The sequence below is a fragment of the Lolium rigidum genome, chromosome 1 (assembly GCF_022539505.1).
Source record: "Lolium rigidum isolate FL_2022 chromosome 1, APGP_CSIRO_Lrig_0.1, whole genome shotgun sequence".
Lineage (NCBI taxonomy): Eukaryota > Viridiplantae > Streptophyta > Magnoliopsida > Poales > Poaceae > Lolium > Lolium rigidum.
This window is the reverse complement of record NC_061508.1, coordinates 364,353,572-364,371,242: the sequence shown is the minus strand read 5'-3', so window position 1 is coordinate 364,371,242 and position 17,671 is coordinate 364,353,572. Positions and strand designations below refer to the sequence as shown.

The 17,671-nt window shown below is 41.4% G+C and overlaps 2 protein-coding genes across 10 annotated transcripts; both read right to left on the bottom strand.

Moving 5' to 3' along the window:
• Positions 1-2,109: 2,109 nt before the first annotated feature.
• Positions 2,110-5,517, bottom strand: LOC124684755. Of its 8 annotated transcripts, none has more exons than XR_006997141.1 (5): positions 4,994-5,517; positions 4,239-4,322; positions 3,174-3,240; positions 2,900-3,078; positions 2,110-2,328 (listed from the first exon to the last, which is right to left on the bottom strand). XR_006997141.1 is itself a non-coding variant. In XM_047219020.1 (5 exons), exons 1-4 carry the CDS (start codon positions 5,245-5,247, stop codon positions 3,214-3,216), a joined length of 420 nt encoding a protein of 139 aa, XP_047074976.1. In that variant the 5' UTR covers positions 5,248-5,517; the 3' UTR covers positions 2,110-2,328; positions 3,174-3,213. The 8 variants fall into 8 exon arrangements, 7 of the variants coding, with proteins under 7 accessions (XP_047074976.1, XP_047074974.1, XP_047074970.1 ...); XM_047219020.1 differs by lacking the exon at positions 2,900-3,078 and adding an exon at positions 4,496-4,550; XM_047219014.1 differs by lacking the exon at positions 2,110-2,328 and adding an exon at positions 4,496-4,550 and having other exon boundaries at positions 2,490-3,078.
• Positions 5,518-8,379: 2,862 nt separating this feature from the next.
• On the bottom strand, positions 8,380-10,467 carry LOC124703102. Of its 2 annotated transcripts, XM_047235312.1 has the most exons (4): positions 10,195-10,467; positions 9,696-9,750; positions 9,439-9,522; positions 8,380-8,439 (listed from the first exon to the last, which is right to left on the bottom strand). In XM_047235312.1, exons 1-4 carry the CDS (start codon positions 10,446-10,448, stop codon positions 8,413-8,415), a joined length of 420 nt encoding a protein of 139 aa, XP_047091268.1. In that variant the 5' UTR covers positions 10,449-10,467; the 3' UTR covers positions 8,380-8,412. The 2 variants fall into 2 exon arrangements, with proteins under 2 accessions (XP_047091268.1, XP_047091278.1); XM_047235322.1 differs by lacking the exon at positions 9,696-9,750 and having other exon boundaries at positions 8,386-9,522.
• Positions 10,468-17,671: the final 7,204 nt, after the last annotated feature.

Genomic DNA, 17,671 nt, shown 5'->3' with positions numbered 1-17,671 from the left:
CAGTACCTCTGACTGTAACCCTAAAACAATTTCTTGTACTGTCATATTAAGACCTAATTGCCCGGGCCTTAGCAAGACAGACTCTTGTAGTTCTGCAATTCGAGGCCCACAAACATCAACATCTTTTAGGAAGCAACACCCAACCCGATCACCTTTTGGTGGCTCTTGAAATAAAGATGTGTCATCTTGTAGTTGATACTTTAGGGTGGGGTGAGGATATCCTTGTATTTTTACTGTTATAGCAACATGTCTGAGCATGATTTTGTACCATGCTTGAGAGCATCGTTGAATCCTGTGAGAACCCGCTAATAACTCTAGTGACGATAAATTTAGGGAACATGGTCGTAGACAATATAAACAACACAAAAACACAAGATGGATAGAGCAGTAGTGCATAGCGGCAGTCCTCAGTACATGAATGGAAACTGAACGTCACGTGCGAGTGAGGGTGAGGCACGGATGCAGAGTATTTCCATTGTGAGCTGACAACTTTTGAAAAATGTAAGAACTGATAGATACACATTCTAATGTGTGTAATGAATAAGCATAATCTAGAATAATAATTTATCCCTCCGATCCAATAGTGTCAGAGATTTTGTATTGATGTAGTATAAAGCTCTACTAATTAAATATCCAACACTTATTTTGGATCGGAGGGAGTATATCATTTTGCCAAACACTCTTGGGACATCAACTTAATTATTGGAAGTGCATTTTTAGACCATTCGCACAACAATGAACTTACCTGAACAGTTAATATAAATCCAAAAGGAACATTGCAAATAAGTTAATACATAATAAGCATGTTTGGATAATCTGGAATTTATATTATTAAATGTCATACCAAAAAAATTAGTGGCAAACAACTCCCTGGGACAACTCAACTCACTATGTAGAAGCCCTGGGAAGCATACCAGGGGCCAAGCATTTAATCTTAAATGATCAAGGATCATAGTTGATACATGGACAACTAACTTTAGTGGCATGCCCAATTTATCGCCTTAACATGTTGAGAAATAGCATTAGCTTACATCTCACAATCCAGATTTATATTATTATATAGGTACTGGATATAAAACTATATAGACAATTTTCAGCAATGCATACAACAGTTTGGTCCTTTTGCAAGTTAAGCCCGCTCTTCCTAATGTGCTCCCAGGAATACAATTTGTAGAAGTCGTAACCATGAGAATGAAACGGTGCGCCAATGATGGTTCCATGACATGATCACCCTAGTCTTGTCATACCCTCGAATCGATCTTCCAAATGCACCTATGTGCTTGTAAAAGGAGTACGTTCGGTCTGGAGGATTGTCAACGATCCTGGCCCTGCAATTAATTGTAAACAACCATGAGACGAAAATAATCCAACAATATCACAACTTATGAACCATAGAACTCATTTTCATTTTATATAATCACCTTTAAATCTCTATGGTAGATTTCTCTGCTACGGCAAAACTCAACAACGTCAATAAGATGCTGGAAATATTTATGTGCATCGGCTTTACAAAGTCTCCCATGAGGCCATGACGAATCTAAAATTGGTAGGTTTTTACAACACTGTTGGGTTCCAGTTTCACATCAACATATATTTCAACTTGAAGCTCAATAAGCAGATCAACTAAAGATACATGTGCCAATTCAAATTTAAGTAATAGCATTAAGCATCATCCAGATAGTTCAGACCAAGAGCAACATATATTGACATCTCAAAAACGTGCAAAATGTGAATAGCCTAGAAAAAATATATGTTGTCTTGCTAGTGTTACATGGTTCAAGGTATTTAGCCCCATTCAGAATCAACAGAATGAAGTTTGAAAATTATGTTTGTACGTCCTAGAAGGAATACATTAGACATCCAAGCTACAAACAGATGAATTAATTCTAACTGTAAATTTTGAAGTCAAGACTGACCATGACAGACAACGGTAAGAATGGGGTTTTACAATTTTGTCAAATAGTTCCCCACCAATGATGAACTACAAGATTACAAATATCTTCTTTACTGCTTGAAAAAACATGCACATAATAGAATGACCAGGTAATGATCCTACCGGTACTAAAGAAGAAACTGAAAAGAAATATTAATTCAGAACAGCTGCATTACAATAGGAGAGAGCGAACAAACCTAGAGTTCAGCTCCAGTACCGTGGCATGTCGCCCTAGACGGTGAACAGCTCCCTCGCCAATAACATGTAGAGTACTCCATCCACGTCCTGGAGCCTGTGCCAATAGTAGGCGTGTGCTCACCGCCGCACTCGGGTTCATACCCACAGAGCTAACAAAGAAGGACAAGTACTTGCTGCTCGCCGGGAATGAGCGGATACTGCCAACCTAAAGAAACAATTAAACTAAACCCACACATCTCTTCTATCCACTATGATCTAGGGCTTTGTTCTTCCACAGGTATTAGCAATGTCAAGAAAGTATCGGACATGTAAATGATAAATTTACATAATGTTTTCATACGTATTGACGAAGCAGTCCTATCCTTCAAAGTTCAGTTTCAGTTATCTCCTACAGAGGATTTCTACCCTAAAAACCCTGGTGATTATTTTGCAGCTAGCTGCAGTTTCATCACATGCTGTAAAAGTTTCAACATGGAAGCGGCTTGGTGTCTTTTTTCTGAATCGAAAGCGTTGCATCCTCTTCCTATAAGGTGTATACGATAGCTCCTAGAATGAGTTCATATTATTTACATTTCAAGTGGATATTAGATCTCCTATCAATGCTCAATCATATATTCATATTATAACGCCAGCTGAAAACTTCTGCAAATTCATTCAGGGATAACATCAATATTTTTAGCAACTTCCACCAAACTAAAATAAATAGCAATAGGTGGACAATGCACAATGCAGAAGTGTAGTATCAAAATGCATGCATATGACCTCCACCTTCTAATTGCGCCCTCCAACACTCGGTGTTGTTGTCCCTCTTGAATTTTATTTATATTGCTTAGTAATTATCATAGGCCAGCTTCTCGGGAAAAATTTATAGCTAATGAAGCTCGTCAAAATGAGAACCTCCAAATCTGAAACCTTGATATTTTTTCACCAAGATGTCTGCCATTGAGCTTGTTCAGTAAGTAAATCAGGTTAATAATTGACATTTTGCTCGAAAAAAAATCATGATTCGAAATTACATAATCCATGAATTCTCAATTGTTACCTCCTGAACAATGGATACCTCACTCCTGACCAATAATCCCCTACCGACAAACCAACCAAGAGTAAGCCTGGAAAAATAACACATAACATGGATAATACTTCCGGATTTCTAGCGATATAAAATTTAGAATCTGAACATTATTGCAGACCATGTCATCCTCTAACTTTCGGACTGCACTCCCATATATGACTCATGCTAGCGAGTTACATTGTAATTTAGCTAATAAAATAATAAAGAAAAACATAGAACCTGAAAGATGATTAAAAAAATTGGACAAGCCGACGACACAAAACTGGTGCATCGAGAGCTATCGGCCACACATATCATGGTAATGATATTCTTCAAGACTTGATAAGGCCACATATAGCATGGTTTATTACAACCTGCTAGTTCAAGACTACAAGGGGAAAAAATGATGTCGACTCGATTGTTTAACCCATGTGCAAGCAAAAACACCATATATGAAATCAACGTGTAGTTGGTACTAAGTTGTACTATGCACTCAAGTTTCGAAACTATCACTAAAGTTAACACCAGCAGGTATGCAAACTTGCTGCAGATCCTAGTTAATTAACACATCATCAGAATGGTATTTAAGAAGCTAACGGTAACATCTGCATGCTCAATTCAAGTTTATCAAGCTAACATCCCAGATTGTCTACCGAAGAAAAAACAACCTGGATTGTATTCATACTTCTCTGGAGCATAAATGACAAGGAAAGATTCTAGTATTTTCAGAAGCTAAAACAGAGAAGTTATAAGAGCATTGTAAATATACCCGAGAAGTATGAGCTGAATGTTAACTTCAAAAGAAGAACAAATGGTTGGTAGTACATAATCGCATAGCTCACCTACTAAGCAAGCTAAATTTCTCCTTTGTCTCAAGTACTGCAACTACTAAATGCATATACTTGCAGTTCATATTCCTCAATGAATTATCCCTTTTGTGTTTTTACAACAGATCATGGAAACTAATAGGAAAAGATATAAATCTCAAGAACTTTCAGACGCTCTAAAGATTGAAATTATGGTAATCATATTCTTCTAGACTTGAAAAGACATGACCTGAACAGTGTGGTGGTTGCCACTGCTACAATGTGTTGCCATAGGACTGTAGGAGTGAAGCTCTTGATATTTAGAAGTGTCAATCTGGTAAAAAAAATGAATAAACATGAGTTGAGAAGGAAAGGAGGTGCGCATGCATTCCAATGAAAACTACTTTGATAGGATCATGGAACAAACAATATCTTCAAATATATCAAGTGTGGAGTCGATATGATTATATAAAACGGCATCACATATCTTCTTGTTTGCAAGCTTACACAGTAAGTATGTCCCTTCTCCCCTTGGTTTATGCCGCTTTCCCATTTATTTCGCCTACATCCAGTTTACATGCTGTCAGTGTTCCATCCTGGATGGAAACCACCATGAATTGAGACAAACAGAAAGAATATGCGCGATTTAATTAATCCAATAACTCCAGCAATTGTTGCCAACCACCGCTGCGTCTGTGTCAGCAACATGAGCAATGCTACAAATCTAAGAAACGAGCACTCGCTTTCCTCACATAGCACAAAGCAAAAAAGAAAAAATCTGACAGAATGAACAAGATGATTAGACGAGCACAGCTGCAACACTTCAGTTCAATCAACCGTAAACCCGCATTCAATCAATCTCTGCCACAAGTCACAACGAAACAAAAATCTCTATATACCACCGCTCCCTGTTCTAATTCAATCAAAAAATACTGACTGAAAATAAAGATCATCCACTAATTGCACACTACAATATATAGTAGGAGAGGACTGAAGATAGATTACCTTGACAGCGATGGCAGGGTCGGAAGAGCAGTGATATTCTGCATCAGGGATGGTCGGTGAGCATCACCACATTCGCCTAGATCTTCTATGACACGCACTTGGTCCCAGTCAGCGGCAAATCGAGCCACACAACCACCGCACAGAGAGATGCGATGGAGAGTAGCAAAGCCACCGCCGACGATGCCATCTCCGCTAATGTAATCTGCTTCATCTCGGCCTCCATCGATCATCAGCTCTCCAAACACCACATCCATCGCGTCGAGATCAGCAACCTCAGCCCCTTCTCCCCTCCGCCATCTCCCTCGCTAGCCGCCCCCTCCTGCTTGGGGTATCCCCCGCCGCCACAATCGGCGGTGATGCCCCGAAGGGACTTTGCCTCCATCTCAAGCTGATGGCTACCAGCCGCCGCGGCGCGATCCTTCTTTGTGGCGAAGGCGGCGTAGCGCGTGCGGAGCATGCCCATAGTGACCTAGAAGGTGGAGGGATATGAGGGCTCGCCGTGCTCGGACGCGATGGCGTGGGCGTCGTGCTGGCGGCGCGGGAGGAGGCACGGCGGACGCATGGCCAGAGACGACCAACCTGCTTGTCGATTTGGTGGCTCCGATCGCTCCCCGGAGTCCTTGATCCTTGCGGCATCGCATCCTCTTCAGCCGTCTCCTCTCTGAGTATAGCCTCTCCACCTGCCCGTGTAGCGGGCGGTACGTCGGCGGGGGCAGCGCCCGAGCATAGGCTGGCTCCTCACGCCAACAGTTGTACGAACCGGACAGAATCCTTCGGCAGAGGACGGAGGAAAAGGGGACCGGCGACCAGGAGGAGCTACGTCTCGGCTGGCTGGCATGGAGGAGATGGGACCCAGATCAGCTGCGGCCGGTTGGTGGCGGCGGTAGCGGCGGAGCAGGGATGGTCGGCGGCGGCGGCAGATGGGTGGCGACATGGCAGAACCTAACCCTAGGAAGCAGCGGTGCTGGTTCCGTGGTTTGTGAGGTGCAAGAAAAGGGAGGCGATGGTTTGTTGGGCTTTGGCCCATTCGGCCGCGACAGCGCGCGAGTGCGACGAAATGCAACGACGAAGGGGTTTGACGTACCAAAGGGCAACAACGCAGCCCTGGGAAGCATACCAGGGGCCAAGCATTTAATCTTAAATGATCAAGGATCATAGTTGATACATGGACAACTAACTTTATTGGCATGCCCAATTTATCGCCTTAACATGTTGAGAAATAGCATTAGCTTACATCTCACAATCCAGATTTATATTATTATATAGGTACTGGATATAAAACTATATAGACAATTTTCAGCAATGCATACAACAGGTTTGGTCCTTTTGCAAGTTAAGCCCGCTCTTCCTAATGTGCTCCCAGGAATACAATTTGTAGAAGTCGTAACCATGAGAATGAAACGGTGCGCCAATGATGGTTCCATGACATGATCACCCTAGTCTTGTCATACCCTCGAATCGATCTTCCAAATGCACCTATGTGCTTGTAAAAGGAGTACGTTCGGTCTGGAGGATTGTCAACGATCCTTGGCCCTGCAATTAATTGTAAACAACCATGAGACGAAAATAATCCAACAATATCACAACTTATGAACCATAGAACTCATTTTCATTTTATATAATCACCTTTAAATCTCTATGGTAGATTTCTCTGCTACGGCAAAACTCAACAACGTCAATAAGATGCTGGAAATATTTATGTGCATCGGCTTTACAAAGTCTCCCATGAGGCCATGACGAATCTAAAATTGGTAGGTTTTTACAACACTGTTGGGTTCCAGTTTCACATCAACATATATTTCAACTTGAAGCTCAGTAAGCAGATCAACTAAAGATACATGTGCCAATTCAAATTTAAGTAATAGCATTAAGCATCATCCAGATAGTTCAGACCAAGAGCAACATATATTGACATCTCAAAAACGTGCAAAATGTGAATAGCCTAGAAAAAATATATGTTGTCTTGCTAGTGTTACATGGTTCAAGGTATTTAGCCCCATTCAGAATCAACAGAATGAAGTTTGAAAATTATGTTTGTACGTCCTAGAAGGAATACATTAGACATCCAAGCTACAAACAGATGAATTAATTCTAACTGTAAATTTTGAAGTCAAGACTGACCATGACAGACAACGGTAAGAATGGGGTTTTACAATTTTGTCAAATAGTTCCCCACCAATGATGAACTACAAGATTACAAATATCTTCTTTCTGCTTGAAAAAACATGCACATAATAGAATGACCAGGTAATGATCCTACCGGTACTAAAGAAGAAACTGAAAAGAAATATTAATTCAGAACAGCTGCATTACAATAGGAGAGAGCGAACAAACCTAGAGTTCAGCTCCAGTACCGTGGCATGTCGCCCTAGACGGTGAACAGCTCCCTCGCCAATAACATGTAGAGTACTCCATCCACGTCCTGGAGCCTGTGCCAATAGTAGGCGTGTGCTCACCGCCGCACTCGGGTTCATACCCACAGAGCTAACAAAGAAGGACAAGTACTTGCTGCTCGCCGGGAATGAGCGGATACTGCCAACCTAAAGAAACAATTAAACTAAACCCACACATCTCTTCTATCCACTATGATCTAGGGCTTTGTTCTTCCACAGGTATTAGCAATGTCAAGAAAGTATCAGACATGTAAATGATAAATTTACATAATGTTTTCATACGTATTGACAGAAGCAGTCCTATCCTTCAAAGTTCAGTTTCAGTTATCTCCTACAGAGGATTTCTACCCTAAAAACCCTGGTGATTATTTTGCAGCTAGCTGCAGTTTCATCACATGCTGTAAAAGTTTCAACATGGAAGCGGCTTGGTGTCTTTTTCTGAATCGAAAGCGTTGCATCCTCTTCCTATAAGGTGTATACGATAGCTCCTAGAATGAGTTCATATTATTTACATTTCAAGTGGATATTAGAACTCCTATCAATGCTCAATCATATATTCATATTATAACGCCAGCTGAAAACTTCTGCAAATTCATTCAGGGATAACATCAATATTTTTAGCAACTTCCACCAAACTAAAATAAATAGCAATAGGTGGACAATGCACAATGCAAAAGTGTAGTATCAAAATGCATGCATATGACCTCCACCTTCTAATTGCGCCCTCCAACACTCGGTGTTGTTGTCCCTCTTGAATTTTATTTATATTGCTTAGTAATTATCATAGGCCAGCTTCTCGGGAAAAATTTATAGCTAATGAAGCTCGTCAAAATGAGAACCTCCAAATCTGAAACCTTGATATTTTTTCACCAAGATGTACTGCCATTGAGCTTGTTCGAGTAAGTAAATCAGGTTAATAATTGACATTTTGCTCGAAAAAAAATCATGATTCGAAATTACATAATCCATGAATTCTCAATTGTTACCTCTCGAACAATGGATACCTCACTCCTGACCAATAATCCCCTACCGACAAACCAACCAAGAGTAAGCCTGGAAAAATAACACATAACATGGATAATACTTCCGGATTTCTAGCGATATAAAATTTAGAATCTGAACATTATTGCAGACCATGTCATCCTCTAACTTTCGGACTGCACTCCCATATATGACTCATGCTAGCAGTTACATTGTAATTTAGCTAATAAAATAATAAAGAAAAAACATAGAACCTGAAAGATGATTAAAAAAATTGGACAAACTGACGACACAAAACTGGTGCATCGAGAGCTATCGGCCACACATATCATGGTAATGATATTCTTCAAGACTTGATAAGGCCACATATAGCATGGTTTATTACAACCTGCTAGTTCAAGACTACAAGGGGAAAAAATGATGTCGACTCTGATTGTTTAACCCATGTGCAGCAAAAACACCATATATGAAATCAACGTGTAGTTGGTACTAAGTTGTACTATGCACTCAAGTTTCAGAAACTATCACTAAAGTTAACACCAGAGGTATGCAAACTTGCTGCAGATCCTAGTTAATTAACACATCATCAGAATGGTATTTAAGAAGCTAACGGTAACATCTGCATGCTCAATTCAAGTTTATCAAGCTAACATCCCAGATTGTCTACCGAAGAAAAAACAACCTGGATTGTATTCATACTTCTCTGGAGCATAAATGACAAGGAAAGATTCTAGTATTTTCAGAAGCTAAAACAGAGAAGTTATAAGAGCATTGTAAATATACCCAGAGAAGTATGAGCTGAATGTTAACTTCAAAAGAAGAACAAATGGTTGGTAGTACATAACTGCATAGCTCACCTACTAAGCAAGCTAAATTTCTCCTTTGTCTCAAGTACTGCAACTACTAAATGCATATACTTGCAGTTCATATTCCTCAATGAATTATCCCTTTTGTGTTTTTACAACAGATCATGGAAACTAATAGGAAAAGATATAAATCTCAAGAACTTTCAGACGCTCTAAAGATTGAAATTATGGTAATCATATTCTTCTAGACTTGAAAAGACATGACCTGAACAGTGTGGTGGTTGCCACTGCTACAATGTGTTGCCATAGGACTGTAGGAGTGAAGCTCTTGATATTTAGAAGTGTCAATCTGGTAAAAAAAATGAATAAACATGAGTTGAGAAGGAAAGGAGGTGCGCATGCATTCCAATGAAAACTACTTTGATAGGATCATGGAACAAACAATATCTTCAAATATATCAAGTGTGGAGTCGATATGATTATATAAAACGGCATCACATATCTTCTTGTTTGCAAGCTTACACAGTAAGTATGTCCCTTCTCCCCTTGGTTTATGCCGCTTTCCCATTTATTTCGCCTACATCCAGTTTATATGCTGTCAGTGTTCCATCCTGGATGGAAACCACCATGAATTGAGACAAACAGAAAGAATATGCGCGATTTAATTAATCCAATAACTCCAGCAATTGTTGCCAACCACCGCTGCGTCTGTGTCAGCAACATGAGCAATGCTACAAATCTAAGAAACGAGCACTCTGCTTTCCTCACATAGCACAAAGCAAAAAAGAAAAAATCTGACAGAATGAACAAGATGATTAGACGAGCACAGCTGCAACACTTCAGTTCAATCAACCGTAAACCCGCATTCAATCAATCTCTGCCACAAGTCACAACGAAACAAAAATCTCTATATACCACCGCTCCCTGTTCTAATTCAATCAAAAAATACTGACTGAAAATAAAGATCATCCACTAATTGCACACTACAATATATAGTAGGAGAGGACTGAAGATAGATTACCTTGACAGCGATGGCAGGGTCGGAAGAGCAGTGATATTCTGCATCAGGGATGGTCGGTGAGCATCACCACATTCGCCTAGATCTTCTATGACACGCACTTGGTCCCAGTCAGCGGCAAATCGAGCCACACAACCACCGCACAGAGAGATGCGATGGAGAGTAGCAAAGCCACCGCCGACGATGCCATCTCCGCTAATGTAATCTGCTTCATCTCGGCCTCCATCGATCATCAGCTCTCCAAACACCACATCCATCGCGTCGAGATCAGCAACCTCAGCCCCTTCTCCCTCCGCCATCTCCCTCGCTAGCCGCCCCCTCCTGCTTGGGGTATCCCCCGCCGCCACAATCGGCGGTGATGCCCCGAAGGGACTTTGCCTCCATCTCAAGCTGATGGCTACCAGCCGCCGCGGCGCGATCCTTCTTTGTGGCGAAGGCGGCGTAGCGCGTGCGGAGCATGCCCATAGTGACCTAGAAGGTGGAGGGATATGAGGGCTCGCCGTGCTCGGACGCGATGGCGTGGGCGTCGTGCTGGCGGCGCGGGAGGAGGCACGGCGGACGCATGGCCGGAGACGACCAACCCGCTTGTCGATTTGGTGGCTCCGATCGCTCCCCGGAGTCCTTGATCCTTGCGGCATCGCATCCTCTTCAGCCGTCTCCTCTCTGAGTATAGCCTCTCCACCTGCCCGTGTAGCGGGCGGTACGTCGGCGGGGGCAGCGCCCGAGCATAGGCTGGCTCCTCACGCCAACAGTTGTACGAACCGGACAGAATCCTTCGGCAGAGGACGGAGGAAAAGGGGACCGGCGACCAGGAGGAGCTACGTCTCGGCCGGGCCGGCATGGAGGAGATGGGACCCGGATCAGGCCGCGGCCGGTTGGTGGCGGCGGCAGCGGCGGAGCAGGGATGGTCGGCGGCGGCGGCGGCAGATGGGTGGCGACATGGCAGAACCTAACCCTAGGAAGCAGCGGTGCTGGTTCCGTGGTTTGTGAGGTGCAAGAAAAGGGAGGCGATGGTTTGTTGGGCTTTGGCCCATTCGGCCGCGACAGCGCGCGAGTGCGACAAAATGCAACGACGAAGGGGTTTGACGTACCAAAGGGCAACAACGAAGGGGGAGAATAGGGAATAAGTTTAGTCTTTTTAAGTAGTAGAGATAGAGGATGACATGCGGGTCCCAGTTAGCAGTAGCGGTATCACCGTTTGAGAGGCGGCAGGGGATCGAAAGAAAAAGGCAAGTGACCAAATTTGAGGTGCCAAAAAGAACTCCAAGAAAAGAAAGTTGATTGCACATAGAGGATGACATGCGGGTCCCATTTAGCAGCAGCGGTCTCAACGTTTCCAAGGCGGCAAGGGATCAAAAGAAAAAGGAAGTAGCCAGAAATCAGGGGTCAAAAAAATCCAAGAATAGAAAGAATTTTGGTTCATAGAGGATGACATGCGGGACCCATGAGCCTGCATCGTAAACGGCTCGATCGGAGAACGTTGAACGAGATGGCGCAATCGAGAAAAAAATCAATGCCAGAGAGGCTGCCATCTGGGCCCTACATCCCTCGGTGGTGCGGATTTGCGTTGACTCGGCCGGCGAACCCGAGATTTCGAGATGCACCACGTCCCGGGCCACCATACGCGACGTTTTGGCCACTTTCGTCGGGCTAGGTGGCCTCAAAAACGAGAAAAAAAAAGTTTTGACATGCTCCACGGAGGGACCAAAAATCGTCGGCCATGGTACACCAGCAACCACGGCGCGACTTCAACTTCGTCGGTCATGGCAACTTTTCTTGTAGTGATAAGAGATTGAGGATTAGTTGTCCACACTGAAACTTCCACCATGAATCATGGCTTTTGTTAGCGGCCCAATGTTCTTCTCTAACAGTATGCATACTCAAACCATTTGATCATGAAAATCGCTCTTACTTCAGACAAGACGAACATGCATAGCAACTCACATGATATTCAACAAAGGTAAAAGTTGATGGTGTCCCCAGCAACATGGTTACCGCTCAACAAGCAACTTATTAAGAAATAAGACACATAAGTACATATTCTTCACCACGATAGTTTTTAAGCTATTTGTCCCATGAGCTATGTATTGCAAAGGCAAAGAATAGAAATTTAAAGGTAGCACTCAAGTAATTTACTTTGGAATGGCGGAGAAATACCATGTAGTAGGTAGGTATGGTGGACACAAATGGCATTGTTATTGGCTCAAGGATTTGGATGCACGAGAAGAATTCCACTCAATACAAGGCTAGGCTAGCAAGGTTGTTTGAAGAAAACTCAAGTATAAAAGGTGCAGCAAAGCTCACATATGAACATATTGTAACTATTATAAGACTTTACATTGTCTCCTTGTTGTTCAAACACCTCAACCGTAAAATATCTAGACTCTAGAGATCAATCATGCAAACCAAATTTTAACAAGCTCTATGTAGTTATTCATTAATGGGTACAAGGTACATGATGCAAGAGCTTAAACAAGATCTATATGAGCATAACAATTGCCAAGTATCACATTATTCAAGACATTAAACCATTTACCACATGCGGCATTTTCCGTTTCCAACCATATAACAATGAATGAAATAGTTCAAATTTCGCAATGAACATTAAAGATGAAGCTAAGAACATATGTGTTCATACGAAACAGCGGAGCGTGTCTCTCTCCCAAACAAAGAATGCTAGGATCCGATTTATTCAAACAAAAATAAAAAGAAAAACAAACAGACGCTCCAAGTAAAGCACATAAGATGTGACGGAATAAAAATATAGTTTCACTAGAGGAACCTGATAGGTTGTCGATGAAGAAGGGATGCCTTGGGCATCCCCAAGCATAGATGCTTGAGTCTTCTTACAATATGCAGGGATGAACCACGGGGGCATCAACAAGCTTTGACTTTTCACTCTTCTTGATCATATTGTATCATCCTCCTCTCTTGACCCTTGAAAACTTCCTCCACACCAAACTCGAAACAAACTCATTAGAGGGTCAGTGCATAATTCATATATTAAGAGGTGACATAATCATTCTTAACACTTCTGGACATTGCACAAAGCTACTGAAAGTTAATGGAACAAAGAAATCCATCAAATATAGCAAAACAGGCAATGCGAAATAAAAGGCAGAATCTGTCAAAACAGAACAGTCCGTAAAGACGAATTTTAAAGTGTCACCAGACTTGCTCAGATGAAAATGCCCAAATTGAATGGAAGTTGCGTACATATCTGAGGATCACGCACGTAAATTGGCAGATTTTTTTGATTTTTCTACAGGGACTACTGCTCAAATTCGTGACAGCAAGAAATTTGTTCCTGCGCAGTAATCCAAATCTAGTATTGGCTTTACTATCAAAGACTTTACTTGGCACAACAATGCAATAAAATAAAGATAAGGAGAGGTTTCTACAGTAGTAAACAACTTCCAAGACTCAAATATAAAATAAAGTGCAGAAGTAAAATAATGGGTTGTCTCCCATAAGTGCTTTTCTTTAACGCCTTTCACCTAGGCGCAGAAAGTGTGTATCAAGTAACATCGAGAGATGAAGCATCAACATCATAATTTGTTCTAATAATAGAATCATAAGGTGACTTCATTCTCTTTCTAGGGAAGTGTTCCATACCTTTCTTGAGAGGAAATTGATATTTAATATTACCTTCCTTCATATCAATGGTGGCACCAACAGTTCGAAGAAAAGGTCTTCCCAATATAATGGGACAAGATGCATTGCATTCAATATCCAAGACAACAAAATCAACGGGGACAAGGTTATTGTTAACCATAATACGAACATTATCAATCCTCCCCAAAGGTTTCTTTATAGCATTATCAATAAGATTAACATCCAAATAACAATTTTTCAATGGTGGCAAGTCAAGCATATCATAAATTTTCTTAGGCATAACAGAAATACTTGCACCAAGATCACATAAAGCATTACAATCAAAATCATTGACCCTCATATTAATGATGGGCTCCCAACCATCTTCTAACTTCCTAGGAATAGAAGTTTCAAGTTTTAGTTTCTCCTCTCTAGCTTTTATGAGAGCATTTGTAATATGTTTTGTAAAGGCCAAATTTATAGCACTAGCATTGGGACTTTTAGCAAGCTTTTGTAAGAACTTTATAACTTCAGAGATGTGACAATCATCAAAGTCTAAACCATTATGATCTACAAAAATGGGATCATTGTCCCCAATATTTTGAAAAATTTCAGCAGTTTTATCAATTTCAGCAGTTTTAGCAGTTTCAGGCAATTTTGCACGCTTTGCACTAGGAGTAGTAACATTGCTAACACCAATTATTTTACCATTGATAGTAGGAGGTGTAGCAACAAATCATTAACATTACTTGTGGTGGTAATAGTCCAAACTTTAGCTACATTATTCTCTTTAGCTAGTTTTTCATTTTCTTCTCTTTCCCACCTAGCATGCAATTCAACCATCAATCTAATATTCTCATTAATTCGAACTTGGATGGCATTTGCTGTAGTAACAATCTTATTTTCAATATCCTCAGGTTTAGCAGCCATTTTATTAATTAAGGAGGATTGTGACGTTGCATGTGTATGAGATTCGGTTTTCAGCATTTGAAATTTTAGTTTGCAAACCCGAAATCCCCATATTCAAATTTTCAAGTTGATTTCCTATATTTTTCAACAAGGTAGATTGTTCATTCATAGTTTTAGTAAACAATTGATTTTTCTCATACTTTGATTGCATAAAGCTCTTAGTGGATCTTTCAATTTCTAGCATCTTTTCCTCATATCTACCATAAGAATTACCATATTCATTACCACCAGCAGGATATGGCCTATAGTTGTTACCAGAATTATTCCTATAAGCATTGTTGTTGAAATTATTATTTTTAATGAAGTTCACATCAACATGTTCTTCTTGGGCAACCAATGAAGCTAAAGGAACATTATTAGGATCAACATTAGATCTACCATTCACAAGCATAGACATAATATCATCAATCTTATCACTCAAGGAGGAGGTTTCTTCAACAGAATTTACCTTCTTACCATGTGGAGCTCTTTCCGTGTGCCATTCAGAGTAATTTGTCATCATATCATCAAGAAGCTTTGTTGCCGCCCCCAAAGTGATGGACATAAAGGTACCTCCAGCAGTTGAATCCAATAGGTTCCGCGAAGAAAAATTCAATCCCGCATAAAAGGTTTGGATGATCATCCAAGTAGTCGATCCATGGTTTGGGCAATTCTTTACCAAAGATTTCATTCTCTCCCATGCTTGAGCAACATGTTCATTATCTAATTGCTTAAAATTCATTATGCTACTTCTCAAAGATATAATTTTAGCGGGAGGATAATATCTACCAATAAAAGCATCCTTACATTTAGTCCAAGAATCAATACTATTTCTAGGCAGAGATAGCAACCAATCTTTAGCTCTTCCTCTTAAGGAGAAAGGAAACAATTTTAATTTTATAATGTCACCATCTACATCCTTATACTTTTGCATTTCACATAGTTCAACAAAATTATTAAGATGGGTAGCAAGCATCATCGGAACTAACACCGTAAAATTGCTCTCTCATAACAAGATTCAAGTAAAGCAGTGTTTAATTTCAAAGAATTCTCGCTGTAGTAGCAGGTGGAGCAATAGGTGTGCATAAGAAATCATTATTATTTGTGCTAGTAAAGTCACACAACTTAGTATTCTCAACAGTACCCATTTTAGTAGTAGTAAATAAAGCAAACTAAATAAAGTAAATGCAAGTAACTAATTTTTTTGTGTTTTTGATATAGAGAACAAGACAGTAAATAAAGTAAAACTAGCAACTAATTTTTTTGTGTTTTTGATATAGAGAGCAAACAAATTAGTAAATGAAGTAAAACAAAGCAAGACAAAAACAAAGTAAAGAGATTGGATGTGGGAGACTCCCCTTGCAGCGTGTCTTGATCTCCCCGGCAACGGGGCCAGAAATTTAGCTTGATGACGCGTAAAGCACACGCCCGTTGGGAACCCCAAGTGGAAGGTGTGATGCGTACAGCAGCAAGTTTCCCTCGCAAGAAACCAAGGTTTATCGAACCAAGTAGGAGTCAAGAAGCACGTTGAAGGTTGATGGCGGAGGAGTGTAGTGCGGCGCAACACCGGGGATTCCGGCGCCAACGTGGAACCCGCACAACACAATCACAGTAACTTTGCCCCAACGTAACGGCTGAGGTTGTCAATCTCACCGGCTTGCTGTAAACAAAGGATTGGATGTATAGTGTGGATGATGATGGTTGTTTGCGAAGAACAGTAAAGAACAATTGCAGCAGATTGTATTTCAGATGTAAAGAATAGGACCGGGGTCCACAGTTCACTAGCGGTGTCTCTCCCATAACAAATAAAGAAGGCATAACAATGCACATACATATATCATGATGAGTACTATGAGATTTAATCAGGGCATTACGACAAAGTACATAGACCGCTATCCAGCATGCATCTATGCCTAAAAAGTCCACCTTCAGAGTTATCATCCGAACCCCTCCGAGTATTAAGTTGTAAACAACAGTACAATTGCATTAAGTATGGTGCGTAATGTAATCAACACAAATATCCTTAGACAAAGCATTGATGTTTTATCCCTAGTGGCAACAAGACATCCACAACCTTAGAACTTTCTCGTCACTCGTCCCGCATTTAATGGAGGCATGAACCCACTATCGAGCATAAATACCCCCTCTTGGGGTCACAAGTATCAACTTGGCCGAGCCTCTACTAGCAACGGAGAGCATGCAAGAACATAAATAACATATATGATAGATTGATAATCAACTTGACATAGTATTCAATATTCATCGGATCCCAACAAACACAACATGAAGGATTACAAATAGATGATCTTGATCATGATAGGCAGCTCACAAGATCTAACATGATAGCACAATGAGGAGAAGACAACCATCTAGCTACTGCTATGGACCCATAGTCCAGGGGTGAACTACTCACACATCGATCCGGAGGCGATCATGGCGATGAAAGAGACCTCCGGGAGATGATTCCCCTCTCCGGCAGGGTGCCGGAGGCGATCTCCTGAATCCCCCGAGATGGGATTGGCAGCGGCGGCGTCTCTGGAAGGTTTTCCGTATCGTGGCTCTCGGTACTGGGGGTTTTGCGACGAAGACTTTAAGTAGGCGGATGGGCAGGTCAAGGGGCATCACGAGGGCCCCACACAACAGGGCCGCGCGGGCCACTTGCAGGCCGCACCGCCCTACTGTGGAGGCGCCCCGTGGCCCCACTTCATCTCCTCTTCGGACTTCTGGAAGCTTCGTGGGAAAATAGGCCCCTGGGCGTTGATTTCGTCCAATTCCGAGAATATTTCCTTACTAGGATTTCTGAAACCAAAAAGAGCAGAAAACAGCAACTGGCTCTTCGGCATCTCGTCAATAGGTTAGTACCGGAAAATTCATAAATATGACATATAATGTGTATAAAACATGTGAGTATCATCATAAAAGTAGCATGGAACATAAG

Bases quoted from the DNA above. Each gene is read 5' to 3' on its own strand.
- LOC124703102 (XM_047235312.1), bottom strand. From the start codon at position 10,448: ATGGATGTGGTGTTTGGAGAGCTGATGATCGATGGAGGCCGAGATGAA. The intron at 9,751-10,194 runs GTAATCTATCTT...AACTGGATGTAG, and splicing joins ACCCTGCCATCGCTGTCAAG to GCGAAATAAATGGGAAAGCG. The intron at 8,440-9,438 runs GTCATGTCTTTT...TTATTTTTCCAG, and splicing joins GCAACCACCACACTGTTCAG to GCTTACTCTTGGTTGGTTTG.
- LOC124684755 (XM_047219017.1), bottom strand. From the start codon at position 5,247: ATGGATGTGGTGTTTGGAGAGCTGATGATCGATGGAGGCCGAGATGAA. The intron at 3,241-4,238 runs GTCATGTCTTTT...TTATTTTTCCAG, and splicing joins GCAACCACCACACTGTTCAG to GCTTACTCTTGGTTGGTTTG. The intron at 3,079-3,173 runs GTAACAATTGAG...TTACTGAACAAG, and splicing joins AGGTATCCATTGTTCAGGAG to CTCAATGGCAGACATCTTGG.